The sequence below is a fragment of the Schistocerca piceifrons genome, chromosome 4, assembly GCF_021461385.2.
Source record: "Schistocerca piceifrons isolate TAMUIC-IGC-003096 chromosome 4, iqSchPice1.1, whole genome shotgun sequence".
Lineage (NCBI taxonomy): Eukaryota > Metazoa > Arthropoda > Insecta > Orthoptera > Acrididae > Schistocerca > Schistocerca piceifrons.
Window position 1 is genome coordinate 583,891,687 of NC_060141.1, and position 22,500 is coordinate 583,914,186.

The 22,500-nt window shown below is 38.1% G+C and overlaps 1 protein-coding gene across 3 annotated transcripts in view; it reads right to left on the reverse strand.

Moving 5' to 3' along the window:
- Nucleotides 1-5,764: 5,764 nt before the first annotated feature.
- Nucleotides 5,765-22,500, reverse strand: part of LOC124796466 (bromodomain-containing protein 3-like) — a 107,312-nt gene continuing 90,576 nt past the window's right edge. For all 3 annotated transcript variants that reach the window (XM_047260690.1, XM_047260692.1, XM_047260691.1), the window contains one exon: nucleotides 5,765-14,126. In XM_047260690.1, the coding sequence (XP_047116646.1) occupies nucleotides 10,034-14,113 (4,080 nt within the window). In that variant the 5' untranslated portion in view covers nucleotides 14,114-14,126 and the 3' untranslated portion in view covers nucleotides 5,765-10,033. The remainder of the gene's footprint in view (nucleotides 14,127-22,500) is intronic.

Genomic DNA, 22,500 nt, shown 5'->3' on the forward strand with positions numbered 1-22,500 from the left:
TAATGACTATATTTGCAATGCATTTCTATTTGGTAATTACTTAAAAATAACAAGAAGTTAGAGTAGCACACTAAAATGCATTAAGTGTATTTGACCAGTCCAACTCTACAGGTAGAGTGTTTTACTAAGCATTGACTCACTGGATGTTGTTTGCCCTTCCTTCCTCTGATGTTTATGTATGTGCCCATTAGCAAGCACCATAACTTCTGCTCTTGCTGAGGTGCTTACATCAGAACAAAAACTTGTGCAAGTTTACTGCTGGTGGTTACTTGGGCAAATTAATTTAGGCACTTGTTGCAAGTACTTTCAGCAGTGTTTCCACTAGTCGCATTGTACGATAGGCAAGTAAAAGTTTACAGTGTCATGCTTAAGAACCAGAAAAGCACCATCACTTTTATATTACTATTATTATTATTATTGAAGAAAAACCTTGACAAAAACAAAAAGATAGGAAAAAAAAGATACGTTTGGGTGAGAAAATGGATAAGGAGGTGTACATATTTCAGTTATCAAGAACAACTCTTGAATGAACTAAAATCAAAGCACTTCGTTCAGATTTTAAAAATTCTGAGAAAGTTATATGCAATTTTTAAAAATCTCTTGTCTATTGCACAACAGACATAGGATTCAAAAAATGCTGCAAGCTGTATCACAAAGACATCCGCCTTATACTACCTCTTTGATTTTTGCAAACAGTATTTACTACAGACATAATGCATTTACATTTATGCTAAAAGTAAAAAATCAATAAAAATTTTAATATGTGTCCACTGTCTAAAACTTTCCCTTCTGGCGAAACAAAGTAATTAGTAAATTCATTTCGCCCTTCCACAGCTGACCGCAACCAATTATATATGCTTTTGGATTTCCGTGGCACATTTGTTTCAGTTCATAAGTATTTGTGCCATTCTCTTTTTCAATTCTAACATTTTTGTGCAAATAGTGAATACACAAAACTTCTGCCAGTTCAGGAAAGCTTCCAGAACATGCAAGAAACTGTTGCCACTAACATGTGGAAGCTGCTTCTGCAATCAACCGGCAGAATTTTTCTTGTTAGTGGACACATGCCTTTTGTACTTTGTTGCTGCCTAGAGAATTACAACAGGACCTTCAATGTAACATAGCACTGAAAGCCTGAAAAATTATATAGCCTCAGAGAAACAGAATAAACAAAATCCTTAAAGCAGAAAGAAGAACTGCTAGAACATGTATAAACAAAAAATATCACGGAGGACAATGGAGGATAGCGCCAAATGTACAGGGAACTGGAGTCTATTACAGACCCTTCACGTAAGATGAGGATTTCTTTCTTGCCCACATTATAAGGACACCAGAAATGACATTAACAATAAGAATTATGGAGAAACTCTGAAATCTGAAACAACAAGTATGCCTGATCAATGACATTAGAGAGAATGTGGAATAACTAAAAATAAGCCCGGATGGTCAGCAAAATAAAAAGAGAAAAGCTCAAGTAACTGAAAAAAAGAAAAATAAGATTTAAACCAGAAACGGATGAGAAAAGATCAGAATGAATGAAAAGATACTGGGCAACTCGGAAGTTACGAAATATGCACTTACCAAAATGATGACCAGAAAATGATTTAAAGTAGTCCAATCAGGCCATAAAAATATATAGTAGTAGTAATATGGCTTCAAAGGACAATTCTACCTGGAACACATTTACAGCAAATAACCTGCTCTCCAGTCACCCTTCTAGTTATATGAGGAACCCATACCCAAAAATTTGCTGGTGAGTTCTGAAACACCCTGTATAGCATTCCTCCAGTACTGACCAATTAATGAAACAGAAAATTCTAACTTCACAGAAACTGGTGTCAGTAGAGTTATTAATGAACACATGCTGTAACTAAATATTGTCCCCCTGTGACAAGAAAGCCATGTGGAGTCTAAGCAAATACAAGTAATTTGAGACTGCAATGATTAATTAAGCAACAGAGGGAAAAAACCTGTGAAAGACAAAGACATAAAACTATAAGGGGGAGGGAAAGTCTCTAACTGCTAACCAGGAGTTACACATAAGAATGCAACACAATCCAATTACAGTGATCCTACAGAAATGGGTCCAACAATTTACAAAAACAAGGCAACCAAGTTGAAATATTCAATCTATGTGGATGTATTGGAAAAGCAAGTAAAATTACATACTTACAGCACAATAAAAACAAGAAATGAAGTATAACGGAGCAAAGGAAGATCAAGAGTAGAATTTTTCTACTGAGCTAAAAGATAATGCGAAATAGACAATCTATGTTAGAATCGTGTTTCGGTGTCCCCTGGCAGTCGATTACTGTTGATTTTATCTCACTTCCAAGACAACAAATGATTGACAATTTCTTGAACAGGTAGGTAACGAATTTAAAACCACATTAATAGGTCCTTGTTGTACGTGTAAGAACTTCAGAAGCAGAGATGTATGGTAGAGACACTGAAGTTTCTAAAAGGAATATTGTCCACATGTGCAGTGCAGACGGCTATGCTTAACACTACGTTGATACCATTCAGCTTCATGTCCTTGGTTGATTTTGTTTATCAGCCACTGCACACATACACTGATAAGCCAAACCATTATAACCACCTGCTTAATAGCATGTTGGTCCACCTCTGGAATGCAATGCAGCAGCAATTCTGCATGGCACGTGTTCGGCGAGGCTTTTGGACGTACGTGGCACCAAATGTTGACATACACATTATGAAATTCCCATAAATTATGGGCTGGTGGTTTGGTGGTGCAATATTGGCACCCGGTTGTATCTCACACGAGTTCCACCAGGTTCAGATCAGGCAAACTGGATGGCCAAGATATCAACACTAGTTCACCATCATGCTTGTCAAACACCTGTAGCATGTTTCTTGCCTTGTGACATGGCAGTTATCCTGCTGGAAGATGACACTGTCATTAGGAAATATCCTGCTGGAAGATGACACTGTCATAAGGAAAGACATCAAGCAAGTGCCTTTCATTACTACCATTCGTCCCATGGAATACCGGTTCTCTCACTGTCATTGCATAATACTTCCCCCACCACTTTGCATATTGCTGTGATGCATGTTCCACACACAAGTTTGCCTGGCTGACAGTAATCTGAACATGAACACATGTGAAAAGAAACATAAGTTATCAGAGGAGGCAACGTATTTCTACTGATCAAAAGTACAATCTTGATGGTCCTGTGACCACTGCAATTGTAGCTCACAATGTTGTTGGGTCAATATGGGAATAGTTAGGAGTTGACTTTTGCAGAGCCCCAGGTTTAACAATGTGCACTGCATTGTGTGCTGTGAAGCATTTGTGCCTGCAGCAGCACGGTACTTTTTCCTTCAGCTCTGCAACAAATCGCTGCCTGTCGAGCTTTACAGAGGGGGTAAGCCTCCAACATCCATGTTCCGAGAAGAGAGGTCAGTATCCAACAACGTGGCATCTACTTGTGGTTTCACTGTCCTTCAATAATTTTCCACAGATGCTCTTGACAACAAAATGCCAAAAGCTTTGTCATTTCTGAGATGCTCATGACAATAGGCTGCTAACAGCTTTGTCGTTTCACAGAGGCTCATTCCAAGGCACCAGGCCTTTCTTTTGTCAAAGTGGTTTTTATCAGTTTTTCCCATTTGTGGGCTACACTGTTGCTAGAATGATCCTCCATTTATCTCTACCTGGTTACATATATACTTTCCTTGCCATGCATGCACCTGAAATGCCACTAGGTGCCATTCAATCTTGCAGTGAGCAGCTCATTATGTTTTGACTCACGAGTGTGTAATACCTTTCAAAAAACGTTATCTAACCTTATCCATCTGCATCATTACCTGTATGAAGGCAGGCAACAGACAGAATGTATTCTGCAGATGTTGGTCAATTAATTAGCTGACTTACTTCAGAAGTGAAAGAACACATGTCTCAAAATAGAAATGGTAAGCAGTATTAATGATGTATGCATAACCTTTACAGACAAACAACAGTTGTGGTGAGTCTAACCTTGAGAATTTTATAGATACGACATAGGAAAAGACAGATTGCTACTAATTATAAAGATCACAAGCTGCACACAGACACAATTAAAAGACCGTTACACATGATCTCCCTGCCACAGCCTTTATCAGAAAAAGAAAGAGAAACATGTATGCATTCTGCTAAAGCCTCCCGGAGTTCGCAGTCATGCGTACGTGAGATGCCCTTGCTTGTATGAATGAATGATATGTGTGTCTCTTGCCTTTTCTGACAAGGCTATGGCCGAAAGCTCATGTGTAAGTGTCTTTTAATTGTGTCTGTCGGCAACTTAACGTATCATCTTTACGGTAAGTAGCAATGTATCTTCTCCTACATTGTTGATAATCCAACATGGATTTTCACTGTTTAATTTTACAGATATGTCAGAGATAAAACTGTATTTGCATGTTAGTGGAAGAGAAAGAATAACAATCCATTCAAAAGCAAAATTTTTCAAAGAAGAAAACTGTATGAGCGAACCATGTAAAAATGACTCAAAGGACACAGGAAGTCTGATACAGCTTGCGAGCTAAGTAGTGTTATATCAGAAAAATATTATGGTCACTGTATTATCAATGCTTCCTGCAAGAAGATGAAGGGATACCGAAGTGCATGTGGAGAGAACGAGAATAAAATCAGACAGTGGGACGAATCAAATATGTAGGCCTGGTAAAGTGAACATGCTCATTACACTAACGTGAAGTGTACACCAAAGTGAATCATTAAACAAATTTAGGCATTGCATCACCTCAAGTGAATAACAGAATACATTCAGGGAGCAGCTTTTCACATCTCACTTTCCAAAGCAATTTCCACAGTTTACATTAGAACACATTTAACAGCACATCTCATACCAGTAATTATTTTGCCATCTTTATTTTCTTTGTCTTCAATTTCAACTTCTGCACTCCTACCTTCCCTAAAACTTTCTGATGACCCCATCCCTGTGACAACCACTTACTCTCTGCTTTCATTTACTTATTGCTCAAAGATATGCAAGTATTCCATTTCCTCTCATCTTCTGGGCATTTTTCTTCTGATACTGTTAATTTAAATTGCTTCACTAAATAGACACAAGTGTCCAACGAAGTAATTACTGCAGTGTTACAGTTTCCTGATCTAATGTCCCCTCCCCTCCACACACACAACCTTTACTCTTTGACAATTACATGAGTACAAGTTATAGGCTATTCAGTATATAATTTGCTAGGTCTATTTCATGTAGGCCTATCAGAAACTTGGCACTGACAATTTTTTAACTTCCCATGGCCTTTGGATACTTGGAACAGACACAGATTAATGTGAAAAGGTCATTATCCAAATTTTATTATTTAACTCCTGAATAAGAAAAAAGACAGAAGTATGGGGTGAGAGCCAGTGGAGGAACAAAAGAGAGATGGCTAATTCATTAATATGAAAATTTCTTTTGAGAGTTTCTCTCTTCACACATACTCAAAAAATTTTCTTGATCAGAGCTTTATAGACCGCTTTATCATTTATTGTTGACTGCACCGGTATAGAAGCCAAGTCTCTGCTCGATCTCAACAGACCTGTAGCAACTGCAGTAGCAATGGCAGAACAAACATTTGCCCAATACACTTTCCTGCTAAAAATATGGGCAGTGTTAGATGAAATCTCCAATCTTTGACTGCAATATATACCATCTTTTTACTACTATAGCAATGACTTTCTTTCTTTCTTTCTTTGATTTACACTAGAAATAATGGCAACAACTGCACTATTAGACATACAATCTATGGATTTTTTTAGCTTTATTTTTAGAAAATGCCTCCAGAAACCTGGACATATTACAACAAGGAATTATGATTTATTTCAACATGTACAAGAAACAGAGGTTTCTTCTTAAGTAAAGTTTGTATTATACATGCCACAACAGGTACATGTTTAACTTAGAGCAGTTACTAAGGGCAATTATATGAAGACAGGTATGGGGTACTAGGCCATCACTGGAAAACAGAAGCCTTAACAGTGCTCTGGTACAAAAATATCATACATTAATATTTTTTACTGCCTAATTTATGAATTCTGGTAATAAAAGGGGGATCTGCGAGCTATGATCAGAGCTACATAATGGCATTACATTTTGAATCTTCAAACAGAAAATATTATTTCCACTACTGTTATAACTTGATGAGAAAAAATGGACAACTTGCCTACCATACAATTCACCTTGATCTTAAAACAGGTATTCTTGTTTTAACTGCCAACAGCTAAAATGCAATGTGAGCAACTCTTCACCTGAGGCCAGGAAGATTAGCCTTTTTAAGGCAGGAAACCTCGTTTATAATGTTATGTGAAAATGGGTGTAAGACTCGGAGAATACTTCAGGAATGAATGATATGTTAACAAAAATGAGGAAATCTATTCATGTCTGGATAACAATCTACAATATTTTCATATCTGTTACAGTTTCATTTCACTGTGACATTTCCTTATGTAAGTAAACTAAAACATTCAATAATACAAAAATTAAGGAGACTGACCCAGTATTTTCTTTTCTTTTCTTGTCCTCTCAGCAAGAAAGTACTAGAAGATTGTTTGCTGATCCAGTAATGGTTTTTGTAACATACAGCATGTCTATGAAAACATGATTATGATCCACAAAACCACAGCAAGAAAGTACATAGGAAACCACATAAATTATTCACAAGGTGAAATATTTAGTATTGCAGACAGACACACATTAACGTACAAGACGCTGTTCTGGCTTTCAGAACTATTTGTTTCTTCGTTGGGAGGAGAACAGAATAAGTTGTGTAAGGTTAAAATGGCAAGGCAGGTTATTCGGACCTCAGGGTGAATATAAGTTACCTCTCCTTCCTCAACTAAAAGCTAGGATAGTGTTGTGTACTTTTATGTGTGATTACTGGCAGTTATAAATATTGCATCCCCTGAAGGTGAGTACTAGCCAGCACTTCTATCTCATAACTGTAAAATTTCCTCGAGTGAATTTTCCTTTCAGTACACTGTATCAGCGTACTCTTAATTTGCAAAATATATGAACACGATCAATCACACACCAATAAATTCCAGGATAATGAATTGTGGAGAAAAGCATGCATTTCTGTCAAGGGTAGAAAGAAGACAGTTAATGTAGGGAATGGGGGAGAAACGGATTGGGGGGAGGGGGCGGCGAGGGTTTCTAGCATAATGAGGTGAAGTACCTGCTCACATCACAGAACAGAAACTCTCAAATCATCATCCCACAATAGCAATTAAGAAATGAACATAAAAATTTGGATTTATCATTCTCTTATATACTACACTTATTGCATGATGCAATGTCTACAATAAAACTACAAACTGCCTACTAAAGAATCAGCAATACAAGTACTAATTGTCACACGTTATTACCTGTGGGAACTTATTTACTAGTTGACATTCTCTAAAGGCTTGCTGAAGATTGCTTTTAAATGTAATGCCACATGTCAGCAGCAGTTACGTAAGATATACATCTCCCCTTATCATTTTTGATATTGGAAGAATGACTGAAAAAGTGTTATGCATAATCTCACATATGGCTCTACTGCTGACAGTATTGGTTTTACACAGAAAAAATAAAAGAATGTCAACGTGACGTACTTTCAACTTTGTCATTAGAAGGGGCCAAAATACAGACAGTTTAACAAGACTGAATGGAAAGTGAAGTCTTGAACAGTCAGAACGCAAGTAGTTGCTATAGCTCACATATGTGAACATGTAGTGGGTCTATTTACAACCATTTTCAGTGAACTCAAACAGGGTACTATAGAACGAAAACAGAACAGAGGATTCATATGCTACAAGAGTCACTAACACACAAATACTGACGTAAGTACAGTTATCATTTATATATAAACATATATAACCAACATACAACCAAGCTTCTTTAGAAAAAAAAATCTTTCTTCTACTGTTTTAATTATCTATCAAGTATATTTACAATAAAATACTGTATCCCCTGTGCCAGAATAAATAACACTATCTGAAATGAAAATGGAAGAATAAGATACCAATGTAAATAATTAAATTCTACATCCATGGAATATGAGGTCATGTTTTATGACTTATTCTCCATTAATGGCAAATTGTTTTGACTGATTTCAATGCTGGTAAGAGTTAGAAAGGTTCTTCTGAAAATGCTGTTTCGAGAAGTACAATGAATATTCTAACATCAAATTAAGCAAAGAAATAGCACAAACTGCCATACTGGAAGCAATAAACTGAACATGAATTTTTACAATTGTAATTTATTTCACTCTTTTAAGCTGTTGGGCAGGTTATGAGGCTGATTAGAGATCATTAAATTACTGATCTCCCATGAAAGAAAACTTCTGCTCTTTAATAAAACACTTTTCCTGACTGGTACTGAATATGGGTATTAGAAGGAAAATTGCAGACAAAAACAACACACATCTTTACAAACCGACAATGCTGCTTGGAAGTTTATCATCTTATGTATCTCATTAGATCAAACTCCACATTTCATTCTAATATCTATATTTTGGTTGTTTATGTTTTGATTGTAACTCGCTAATAGTTAGCTAAGCAACATCAAAATTTACAACTTCAATTTTCATACCAATTTCTGCAGCTAAAACACAATATCTTGCCATTAATTTCAATATGAAATACAGGCCAGATTAATAAGTGTAGTTTTTATTTTACAAATAGCATGACAAACATACTGAGAATATATAAATGATACACATCTTACAGTTTATTCTGTCCTTCTGGATGAAATATTGCTTCATACATGGCGGCAAATCAAATAGAAGAGCATGCACGTAAATTAAAAATTTAAAATAGTCTGTTGTGCAAGATTCAAAGAAGACAACCTTCTTAGATGTAAAACTGGCAACTATAAAATATTTGTGTTTTCCTCGAATACTCAAACTCTCTGAAATGAATGATGTACAATAATAGTCTACTACATAGCCCTTATATACAAAAAACAGTATGCAAATCAAGGAAGAAATGCAAAATAAATCACCTTCTAATTTCTATCAATGGAAATAATTATACAATAGACACTTTACTCAACATTCATACAAGTTAATCTCAAGTATTTACAAAGGAGTTGCAAGAAAGGATGTCCAACTATGGCCAATCACATGACCACATGTAGTTGCTTACATGTTACACCAGTCAAAAAACAAACATCTTACATCAGCTGAAAGTTTAAAAAATAGTCATCTCTGAAGAAATGTAAGAATTACCTTGAGGCAATTACACTGCCCTTAAATAATAGAGTAAGCAAGTGTTAAGAAGTAAATAAGTTATTACAGGTAAGACACTACTCACAACTCTAAAAGTTATGCGAAAGAATTTATATACGCAATTTCGTACCAGCAATTCAAAATAAATTAATATTTTGTCATCATTTCTGCAAGTTTACTGGAGAATGCACAGTTTCTAAAAGTTTCATACAGCTGAAGAAGTGCAGCTGTCCTTAGTTTCTTCTTTTTTTTCCGTTTGTATATATAGATATATATATATTTTTACTTCTTTCCCGAGCACGATCAAATTCAACCATGTCAGCAGAATAAATGTTGTGACTTAGGCAAGTAACAATAAATCAAAGCAGTTTATTACTATCAATGATTTTTAAAAATTAATGATCTGGTGGGGAAATAAGAAAATAACAATATACATATTTCACACATAAGACTGGGGAAACGCCAATCAATAAATTATCATAACCATAATCATGTTACCACCTTATTTACAAACTCTGAAGATATTTTTGACGGTCTAACCACATAACATCAATATTAAGTATACGACACTCTTAAATAATAGTATCTACATGATCACACACATAAGTTCACTTTATATCACTTATACAAATGAACAGAGCTATAAAACATATTCATTTTAATAATATCTTCTTGTTCAGTTAATTTAGAAATTTTATTTAAAACCTGCAAGGATTTCTTATTTGTCAATTACTTGTAGAAACATGGAACTGTCCTTGACAAATTTCCAATAATTACATAGAGTAATAATAATAAATTCATGTCATTATAATGACTCCTCAAATGCAGCCATTAGCTCACTTTGCATGTTCATGTCAATCTGCTGAGCCATTGCTTCTCGGCGGCGCCGTTCCTGTTCCCTTAATCTTTGTCTCTCCCTTTCAGCAGCCGCTTTGTTCACAGACTGGTGATTTGCACCCTCAGTGTCATCAATAGGTTTCATCTCTTCTTGTCGAGAAACTTGGTTATCACTGGTTTTTCTTGACTTCTCTAGTGAATCGTCATCATGTTCTTTCCTTTTCTCATTTTCTTGCCTCATCCTCTCTTTCTCGGCTTGTTCCTTTTTATGGCGACGAAGTTCTTCTTGTTCTTTGAAAGCTTGTTCCCTATCTTTCTTTTCTTTTGCTTGTTTCTTGAAGGCCTGGAAACTTTCCTTCACTGTAGTTTTTATGGATGATGATTTAGGCGCAGCAATGTTTTGTGGCGATGAAGCTTGGGCAAGAGACGACCATGAACTTGAATTTTTCAAACTTGTAGTCTTAAAAGCAGAAGCAAAGTTAGATACAGGAGATTTTGTAGGTTCTGGGGATATTTTCTTTTCTGCTTTTACAATGTGATTCATCAAACTGTCGTTCATGGGTTTGTTGACATGAGACTGAGGTAGAGATGAAGCATTTGGTTTATCTTCCTTTTTTGGGAGGTGGTCTGGTGCAGCTGGAGGCATATTTGTAACAGGGAGGGGATCAAATATTGATGGCATGGCAGTTTGCATATTAAGGCTGTTTGAATGATTAAAATTTACCAAAGGTGAGGTCTGGGGTTCCATTTTAACAGATGGCATAGCTGACATATTGGCAATGTGAGGGTAGCCATTGGTGGAATGCTGCTGTGAATTTATATTAGGTGAAGACATGGTCATATTCATATCAAATGAAGGATAAATACCAGTCTGTGATGTGTGAGTGATATTTGAGGTTTGTGTTATGTTCTGGGAAAACTGAGAAAGTGGATTAGTTGGTGAAGTATTCATTAGTGGTACTGACACAGGTTGTGACACAGCTGTTTTGTCATAGTCGGAGGTGACAGGAATAGGTAACGAGGTGTCTGACACTGGTACAATAGGTGATGTCATAATTGAGGAAAGGGGCTCTTCTGCAACTGGAACAGCAGAAGCAGCATCAGAAATGGGAATGTTGGGCTTGGCTGTGTTGGAGAAACCTGGGTTCACTTTTTTTGCCGATGTGGGGGATATCATTGGAGGCCGAACTAAATGAGGCAAAATAGTAGATGGTTGTTGCTTATCCACTGTTGCTAAAGGGTCTGTGACAGGTGCTGCCTGCTGATTACTACTGGTGGCATTATTAACAGGCGTAGGTGGTTTCCGAGCCAAATTCTGAGGAATTGTCTGTCCTGTGGTTGACATACTCAAATTAGTAACTGGTGGCATCACCGAACTTTCTGGTGCAGCAGGTGCTTCTGATGCAGGTTTCTGCAGATTCTGATGACCTTCCTTTTTTGTTTTCTTATGCTTCCCTCCCCTCAAATACCCAGGAAAACCACCCTCTGAGTCACTTGAGTCAGAAGAGCTACTAGAAAGGCTAGATGTACTTGAATCAGAATCGGAACTACTCGAACTTGACTGTGAAAGATTTGATGTTGGTCCTCCTACATCCAAAGATTTGTGTTCATCCTTCTTGGCATTTTTTTTAGCTGAACCTAACTGTCCAGATACATGCTGAAGCCTCTTTTCCAACTCCTGCTGCTTTTCTGCCATCTGTTCATCTTTTGACTTACCAGCAACTTTTTTGTGAGGCTTTTTTCTCAAACAAGATGCAACATATGCTTCGAGCTCTCTAAGTGTGGATGGTTTCAATGTTTCAAAGTCAATTTCAATTTCATCAGGATTTGAATCGCGTAATGATGGTTCACGAGACTGTATAATATGCACAACACGTCCCAGCTTGTCTCCAGGCAATTTATTTATGTCAAGACTCAACTGGCGCTTCTCATCATAAGACATTGGCTTTGCACTGTCCTCATCCTCTGACTCAAATGCTAAGGGGGCAGGTGCAGCTGAAGCCTTTTTCTTGCCCCTAGCTGACCTAGAATTTGCCTTAGGCCGTCGAGAAGGAGCACTGGCTGCAGGTGCCTTTCCCGCTCCACGTACTGCTCTTCCTTTAGTAGCTTTGGCAGGTGCTGGGGCTGGAACAACTGGTGCAGGTGCTGGAGTAAGCGGCACGGCTGGTTTAGGGGCAGTGTGGTGTAGCTCAGGCGGTGGTTTCACATCAGCTGTTCCTAAAGGAGCACTTGGGATACTAGGTACTACAGGTTCTGTAACAGGTAAAGGTCTGGTTTCTTTGGCAACTGGTGCATGCTTATCTGGCTTCTTTTTCTTCTTCTCTTTTTCATCTTTCTTCTTCTTATTTCTTTTCATTGAGCTTTCTTCAACCAACTTTCGCATCTGATCTTGCATTGCCTTTAATTGCTCTTGTAAAAGTGCCAATTTTCGAACTCTTTCAGCTTCTGAATCAGATGATTCTGAAGATGACTCTGAACTAGATTCTGAATCAGATGACTGTGATGAAGCAGTTTCCATTTTTGTGCCACCAACAGGATCTGGTGGAACTTTCGCATACCTTGATTCAAACACATCTTGTAATTTCTTTGCCATTGTAACTACATCGTGATCTGGTGGGTTGTACTTATAACAATTTGTAAATATTAACCTAACATCAGCAGCAAATTCAGCTGCTGTCCTATACTCCCTATTGTCCATTTTCTGCTTTACTGTGCCTAAATCCATTGGTTTCTTAATGATGTCATGGTAATCATGCAAACCAAGCAATTCAGCATCAACTGGTTTGTAAAATGGCCAAGCATAACCAGAATGCTTTTTTGTAAAAAGTTCTTTCAATATCTCATTGCACGCTTTTAGAGAGTCACTCAATTTGTCCTTAGTCTTCACTATTGAACTTACACCTGAAGCAGCATGTGGAACAGTTGCCTGATGGAAAGGAAGAACATCATCCTGCCGTGGTGCTTGTGAGAGTGGCAAATCCTTCACCACCTTCTTGATCGGCCGTCCCGATTCTCTCCGCGATGCCATCTTTGTTGCTTTCGGTTCAGCCGGCTGATATATGGGATCGTAAGAACTCGCACTAGGTGTTGTCGTATCGGCCTTTCTCTTCACTCCTTTCTTCACCTTGGCAGGTGGTGTTGGTGGAACAACTGCAGCAGGTTGGCTCTGTATAGATGCAGCAGTTTGTGGTTGGCTGTCCATCTGAGACATCACAGCAGGTTGTGCAATGTAACCACTGGTGGGTGCTGCCACTTGCTTTGGAAGTGAATTGTGTGTACCATGGGACAATCCACTTGTTATAGGAACAGTGGTTGTCGCTGTGCTGCCGGGCACTGTTGAGGGTGCTCTTGTCACTAGGGGAAGGTGTGCTGAACCGGTGGAACTAGCTGCTGGTGGTGCTGAAGATGCAGCCGCCTGGCTTGTGGCAGCTGAACTTGATATACTGGAACTTACAGTAGCACTAGCTGCACTGCTAGATGGTCTTCCACGCTGGCCTGTTGCACCGGCTGTTCGGCCTTTCTTCCCTTTGACTCCTTTAGGTGGTGGAGGGTCCAGTTCAACTTCCTCTTTTGGCAATGCAGCCACTTTTGTTAAGAAGAGCTTCTCCAATGTCTGTGCCATGAGAACTACATCTTCACCAGGTTTGTTATAAACATAACAGTTTGTAAACATAGTATTGAAATCTTGGATGCACTCTTTCCCACTCCAATAGTAATTGTTCTCGAGACGCTTCTTGATTGTTCCTAAATCCATTGGTTGTTTGATGATTTTGTGATAGTCTGGAAGATTCAGCTTCTTCGCATCCACTGGCTGGTGGAAAGGCCATGCAAACTGATGCTTCCATACTGCCTTCAATACTGCTTTCAGCATGAACTGCAGCTGGTTTGTGACACGGCCCGGCCGATCTGGTGGTGGATGAACGGGAGGCTGGACGACGCCATTTACAGGTTCAATGCGAACCTCCTCCCGAGGTGGTGGTTCCTTCACATCTTGTTTGCTGCTATTTGCCTCCCTGTTACTATGAGGCAGTGATTCTATTGGCTGCATCCCAAGGTCAGGCCTGAAAACAAGAAAAATATATATATATATTTATATAATACCAAAATGTCTCCGACAGAGAACAATGCATCAGCAATGCGGCCCATTTTTACATGTAGCATGAAAACAAAGAGGAATTACCCGATGCTCTACAATTAAGAACATTATCTTTAGTGTGATAATTCATCAATGTCATTGCAGTAATTCGGAGTCAGAGTTGTACAAATTAGGATCATAGGCAATAAATACACAGAGCACTTGCAGTAATCAATCAGGAAAAAAGTACACCATTATTCGTTCAAAACAGCCGGTCAAGAGACAACACAATAAGATGGAATTCTTAAAATCAGAATGCAAGTGGAGAAAATTATTTTGGCACACTGCAACTGAAACCAAGTGACTAATCTAGTAAATCATTACTTTGTAAAATTATACATGCATAAGAAACATTTGTTTTTATATCAAACAACAATCAATGACACTAAAACATCATTACCATATCTATCCGTATACTATGTTACAGGCAATAATAAACATACGATTTTCATACAACACAATTTAATAATTAAAGAAAAATGATTGCCAAGAGGTGGCACCTATTAAATTTGAATTGAAGGAGACCACTTACTGAAAAGTAGAAGTGTTCAGTCAGAGAGAGTCAGAGAGAGAGAGAGAGAGAGAGAGAGAGAGAGAGAATAAGAATAAAAAGAGAGAGAAAACTTGCTACTTGCTAGCTTTCAGAGCTATCCTTTACACACACACACACACACACACACACACACACACACCTTGTGTTGAGTAGGTGCTTAGAGGGGGAGAGTAGTGAGAGGCAGGGAGAGGGACTAGGATGGCTCAGAGGGAGGCAGCCAGTTTGCCAGCTAGGAATGTGGAAGGGATGTGTGATAGGTGCATGGGCTAGGCATGTGATGCATGGTTGTGCATGGGAATGGGGAGTGGAGGAAGGGTAACCTCATGGCTGGAAGGTGTGGGGACAATAGTTACTGGAGATTGAGGCCAATATGATCAGGTGAAAGATATGTTGCAAAGCATATCTCCCATCTGTGCAGTTCAGAGAAGCTGATAGTGGAAGGAAGGATCCAGATGGCCCAATTTGTGAAGCAGGCATTGAAATTGATCATGTTGTGATAAATTGAGCATGTTGTGCCACTAAGTGGTCAACAATGTTCTTGGCAACTGTTTGGCAGTGGGCATTCATCCTGGTAGACAGCTGTTCAGTAATCACAGTGACGTAAAATGCTGCACAGTGTTTGCAGCAGAGATGGTAATGGCATAGCTGCCCCACCTCTGGATGGGTAGGACAATATTATGACAAGACTGGAGTACAAAGTGTTGGGTGGGTGGATTGGACAGGTGTTGCACCTTGATCTACCACAGGGATATGATCCCTGTGGCCAGGGGTTGAGAGTTGGAGTGGCATAAATATTGACTAGGGCATTGTGTCTGTATGTGTGGATGGATATGTGCATGTGTGCTAGTGTATACCTGTCCTTTTTTCCCCCTAAGGTAAGTCTTTCCGCTCCCGGGATTGGAATGACTCCTTACCCTCTCCCTTAAAACCCACTTCCTTTCGTCTTCCACTCTCCTTCCCTCTTTCCTGATGAGGCAACAGTTTGTTGCGAAAGCTTGAATTTTGTGTGTATGTTTGTGTTTGTTTGTGTATCTATCGACCTGCCAGCGCTTTTGTTCGGTAAGTCACCTCATCTTTGTTTTTATATATAATTTTTCCCACGTGGAATGTTTCCTTCCATTTTTTATATATAACTTCAAATTATTTCAACTCCAAGTGAAAGCTACATAAATTAAACTTTAATTTCACAAATGGCAGCACTTGTCAATGGTATGCTAAGTGCTATAGTACACTGAAAATGTATAGTAGTGCCAGATATCTACTGGTAATAGATTGGTTCAGAGGTGATAGATTAATACTTCAATTTAACGACAGTCAGTAAATCAGATCCTTCAAAGCATAATATATATAGAATGAGATTGCACGTGAGGGAGACACTATAATTTGTCTTTAATTTAACTGTGTCGGCAAGCAGAATTAATGATTTAAAAAACATAAGTCTAATGGAAAGTATTTTGCCGAAAGCTATCAGTGCAGTACAATAATAGATAGATGTAAAAAATAATCTATTGGCTCAGAAACCTTCAGTCAGTGGGTAAATTACACAAAAGATAATAAAATGCAATTGGATGGGCACATGCAATCTCATTACTATGCATACTATGCTTTGAATAATCTGATGTTATGACTACCGTTAAATTGAAATTTATAGAGTATACCTGCAACTGATTGGCTGATTTTTTCAAACCATTCAAATTTTGTTATTTTTAAATAGTTAGTTTTGAATAGTTAGTTATTTTTAAATAATTACTGTTTCACATAAACATTTCTCCAAAAATATTTTAATCAGTTTGATGTTGGAGTGCAATTCTTTGTGTCCGATACCAATGTCTTCATTTTTCCATACCTACTAAGCTGTATTATATATTTTAATCATTGGTATATTCTGCTATTTTTTTTCTTCTAGTCATATGACAGAGAAGTCACTGTTATGACATTCACATCATTCTTCAAGATTATATTTCAAATACTTATAGTGTCTGCTAAGTCTGCTATTCATGTTTTCCAGTCTTCACACAGTCCTGATCTTTGAACCAAGGTATTCAAAAAGCTTTCAAAATTATAGGCCAATGTTTGACACAGCTAGATTTATTACTTGAAGAATATTTTTCTAAGTTGCATTATGTCTCTTCTTGGGTTCTCCTCTACTTTTCAAACAGAAAATTCAATGTTTAGCTGTTACTGCTCCTGGAACTGTTCACTCCATGCCCCTGCTCTAATTACACTCTACCTGAAATATTACGTCACTGTTTTGTACATCCACTACTTTTTCTTGGCTTCTATAGATAGTTTTAATTATTCATTCATAACCACGTTTCATCTCTTCAATCTTTATAATGCCATGTTTTCACTGGGTCTATCAGCAGCATGAAGGAGAAATCAAATACTTTAATTTACAATAATCACCTTTCAATCACTAAGCATGAAGTAAGACTAGAAATATGAACTGTTTTGTCTTTCCTTTGAAAAACTGGTCAAACCTCAAGTCTGTTTACTTTCGGTCTCCATTCTTCTGTACATTTTACTATCAACAGATTAGAAACTTGGGCTATTAAATTCACCGGAAGTTCTCACTCTTATTTGCTCATACTTTCAACATCTACCTCGATTCCCTGCAACACCTGTGAACTGCAACACAAAAGGTATTTCCTATTGTACCATTTATTAGGGTTTCCTTTTGTTCCATGTGGAGCTTGAATGTTCTGTTCCAGAAATGATTTCCGTAATCCTGAAAGTATATAAATGACACACATTTCATAAGTGGTGTACTTTAGTGTATTCCTGTCAAGTTGTTGATGCCAATTATACACAATATTTTAAAATGACTGTCAGTCACCTCCTTCAGGTGCTGTGATCTGTGTTGTTATGTTTAACTCACTGCTACAAACATCAGTAGTACTTCATTTGCAGAGTTCAACTCCCTGCACCTGTTAATGATCTTTGATGCTCATTTGTTTCAAGAACCCACAGTGTTACAGTTGTAAGAGAAGCAATACTATATCAAAGTCAATCAGTACGTTTTGCCATGTTGTTCTTCCATATTAGCCTCTCCTCCTTTATTACACTGCAGAACATTTTTTTTTATCTCGTACACAGATGCATTAAATTATATCCTTAATGTTGATTTGATGCAAGCAGACTGAATCATACTGTAAGTTCAAATACAATAATGCTGCTTAAAAACAAAGAGCTTTTCTTTAAAAATTGGCAATGATTGATATGAAAGTTCCACTTGTATGACACATACACTGCTCACTGACTACACCTATACCCTGCTGTATGGGCACTCTTTATATGGCATTTTGCTGTAACAGTCTTTTTAAATTTAGGTACTTTTTTGATTTACAACCCACAATGTTACATTACACAGCCAACAGTGGTACTCTGTTTAGTTCATTAAGTTTATTACATGCCAATAGCAATGCTGTGTTTAGTTTCAGTTTATCCCTTCAGGTGGCTCTATTATATTTTACCTTTGTAATTATGTTATTTAATGTGTAATCACTTGATTGTTTTCCAGTGACTCCGTGGTCTAATGTATTAGTTCCTGTTTTGTTTGTTTGAATTAAATGCTAAATTTTAAGCATATCTGGAATGTACAAATTACACACATCAAAAAAAAGTTTTGCATCACCCCGCTCCCCAGAATTCCTGAAGATAGACGTTGACTGTGGCTATTGTAACACAGACTGAGTCCCTTTGACTGTTCAGAGATGTCACTAAACCCACCCAAAGATGTAAACAACCATGCACGAGCAGCACTTATTAGATGGAGGGGATCCGACAGCCGATCAGTTCCAGTCATTCCACCAGGAAGGAAGTACAAGGCTCGCGTTGTCTGTAGATCAACCATGCCTAGACGGTCAATAAAGTGGTTAGATCACGTCTGGATTGTTACTTTGTGCCAGGAAGGGCTCTTAATAAGGGAAGTGTCCAGGCATCTCAGAGTGAACCAAAGCGATGTTGTTTTGACATGGACGAGATATGGAGAGACAGGAACCGTCGATGACATGCCTCGTTCAGGTCGCCCAAGAGCTACTACTGTAGTGGATGACCACTACCTATGGATTATAGCTCAGAGGAACCCTGACAGCAATGCCACCATGTTGAATAATGCTTTTCGTGCAGCCACAGGACGTCATGTTACGACTCAAACTGCGCACAATAGACTGCATGATGCGCAACTTCACTCCTGACGTCCATGGCGAGGTCCTTCTTTGCTACCTCCACACCATGCAGCGTGGTTCAGATGAGCCCAACAACATGCCAAATGGACCACTCAGAATTAGAATCATATTCTCTTCACCGATGAGTGTTGCATATGCCTTCAACCAGACAATCGTCGGAGGCGTGTTTGGAGGCAACCCGGTCAGGCTGAACACCTTAGACATACTGTCCAGCGAGTGCAGCAAAGTGGAGGTTCCCTGCTGTTCTGGGGTGGCATTATGTGGAAGGTGCTGTAACAACTGTACAATATGTGAATGCCATCCTCTGACCCATAGAGCAACCATATCGGCAGCATATTGGCGAGGCATTCGTCTTCATGGACAATTCCCGCTGCCATCGTGCACATCTTGTGAATGACTTCCTTCAGGATTGTGACATCGCTCAACTAGAGTGGCCCATGTTCTCCAGACATGAACTCTATTGAACATGCCTGGGATAGACTGAAAAGGGTTGTTTATAGACAACATGACCCACCAACCACTCTGAGGGATCTACACCAAATCGCCGTTGAGAGTGGGATAATCTGGACCAACAGTGCTTTGATGAACTTGTGGATAGTATGCCACAATGAATACAGGCATGCATCAATGCAAGAGGACGTGATACTGGGTATTACAGCTACCGGTGTGTACAGGAGTCTGGACCACCACCTCTGAAGCTCTCACTGTATGGTGGTACAGCATGCATTGTGTGGTTTTCATGAGCAATAAAAAGGGAGGAAATGATGTTTTGTTGATCTCTATTCCAATTTTCTGTACAGGCTCTGGAACTCTCGGAACCAAGCTAATCAAAATTTTTTTTTATGTTTGTTACAAAAACTGGATTTTCTTCATATACATTATTAATAAATTAATTTTTGTAATATAGTAATTCCTTTTTTAGGAAAAAATGCCACTGGAACGTATGAAATTGGATATTGGTACGAATAAAAATAGAAGCTGAAAGTCTGTCAAATTATAAGTTTCATGTCACATAGAAGCCGGCAAAAAAATAGTTACCACCTGTAATGAAATGGTGAAGTCCACTGTTCAAAGTATTTGAGAGAGAAAAGAATAAATAGAAATGCAGTTGCAATCTGCTGCAGATTCAACTGCCTTTCGAAACTCCGTAATGGAAAAATTAATGTATATATGGATTGAAGACAATACTCAACAAAGGATAACAATGAGCCACACAATTATCCAAGAAAAAGCTAAAAGTATTTTTGAAAAATTAAAGAAGGAGAAAAGTGATGAATCTTGGGGTGTAACATGGGATTCTTTGGAATAACATGTTCCATCTTTATCCTCTAAAGACCGAAGAAAGATGTTTGTCATAAGTGAAAAAGTAGTTTAGGTCGTTTGTAAGTGTCGAGACATCTCACTCTGGGAAATGATATTGCCGTATGGTTTGAAAAACTTCAGGTTCACACACTGGCTAGGGGTGTCAGCAATTGTGCACTTCTGTCTGTTGTGGAGCCTCGTTTGTTCTTTGGATGTCACAATTTGGTGCGCAAGAATGGAAAAAATGATGAACAACAGAAAAAATTGTTGTACGAACTGAGTTTCCTGATTGCTAATGTCCACGCAAGACGCATGTATGTCGTAATAGGCTGCCCTAAACGATGAGATCTGTTCACCCTGTGGTGCTTCGAGAATTTCTACATAAATTCTATAACCACTTGGCTTTCCTCCGTCTCAAACACAAAGTATTTTAAACAGAAGTGTGGGAGAGACAAAACCGACCTACTGTGCATTGCATGTTTGTGTGCAGGTCTAAAAACAGTCACGAGCAAATTGTGAACGCAGCGGCCGACACGTACCTGCTTTACGATTCATAGAGTTTCAGTGTATGTGTAGAGAAGAACAAGGAGTGTTTATGTATTATTCTGTGCTTTTAGTGACTGTGATGATTGTTAAGGACAAATGAAGAAATGAGATAAAACTTTCAAGCAATTCATGTATTGGACTTGCTAGAAGCAGGACATGTTCATAAATTATGTGGTTGTTAAACCAACAGTATTGTAATGTATTTAATAGAGTCTAATGTGAGAATTGGTTTACTTGCAAACTTTCGAATATTTATGTGAATAATGGTGAATTTGTTCTTTGTGGAAGTTGAAATATACCAAGACTAAACCAAAAGCATTCTGCGAATATCCACTTATTTTGTGAGTGGTGGTCGTGGTGGGTCTGAATTAGTAAATTTAATCAAAGCCCAAAGTGCAGATTCAGCGGCTTTAAGAAAGGAACTAACTGCGACTTTAAATGCCAAACTAGAATCCCAGAGTGCAGCTTAAACTGCTCAAAATGCTACTTTAAGTAAAGAATTAGGCTCAGTAAAGTCTCAATTAAATTTGTTAAATGGCAAAATAGAATCCCAGAGCAAAGGATTTGGTGGTTATGCGAAAGCATGGGGGCTTTAAAAACTGAATTTCACAATTTAAATAATAAAGTAGAGGATTTGAAATTAGAATTAAAGAATGAAATAACTAACTCTTTAAACCTCCATGTAAATCAACTGTTCATTGACTTTAGTCAGAAACAGAATGATCAAATTCAGGATTTGATAAAAAAAGTTAGAATTTGATATTGAAGATAAATGTAATAATGTGGAATCTGATCTTAGTGGAAGGTTAGTGTCATTTGAAAATGTGTGTAATGTTGAGTTTGATGCTGTAAAACAGAGACTGCGTACTCTGAAAGGGAGCATTGCTAAGAATAGCGAATTAATACCAATATTCCAATCGCAAATTACAGGCATTAATACACAAGTAGAAAATACAGAAAGAAGTTTCCAAGAGGGAATAGCTAACTCTGATACAGTAAATATAAGTAGCCTGGAGCAACAATTTGAAGGAACTATAGATCGAAAAGTGACTGAGAGAATACCGGGAACGTGTCGCCTACTGTTTCTCCCGAACTTTCAGATACCTGAAAGGTTATAGATGACTTGTGGAAAGAATTTTAACTTATCCAGGATAAAGTAGACAAGAGAGTGGCTTCTCCTAACATGGTATTGACTAGTGAAGTGATGACTGATCTACAATGGGAGGCCAATTCAGGATTATCCAGGCAATTCCATAAGTTTAAGCCGGACAGGGACGTACACCCGACACATTTTTTGAAAAGATTCAACCAGGCCTTGCCAAAGAACTGGGAAGATTTTAAGAAAACTGAATTTGCTGTGGGGTACCTTTTAGGGGAAGCCTCAGAGTGGGGTACTGTAAATATCGAGAACTTTTCTTCTTGGGGGACTGCCAGAAGAAATACTGGTCCGCTAGTGTGCAGGAAAAACTGATATCAGATTTGTGGGACCCAAAATATTACAATAATACGTGGGGAACAATGAGAAAGTATTTCGGCTGGCATTGAACATGAGCGAAGTACTTGGATAAGACAATGGAAGAAGAGGGGTTAGTGAGAATTTTAATAAGACGATTACCCATTTACGCGAGGAAAGATATATTATGTAGTGGGTGGAAAACAGTAGAAGAATTGTTGTCCTTCGTGGAGGCACTTGATGCCTTAAATAAAGACCG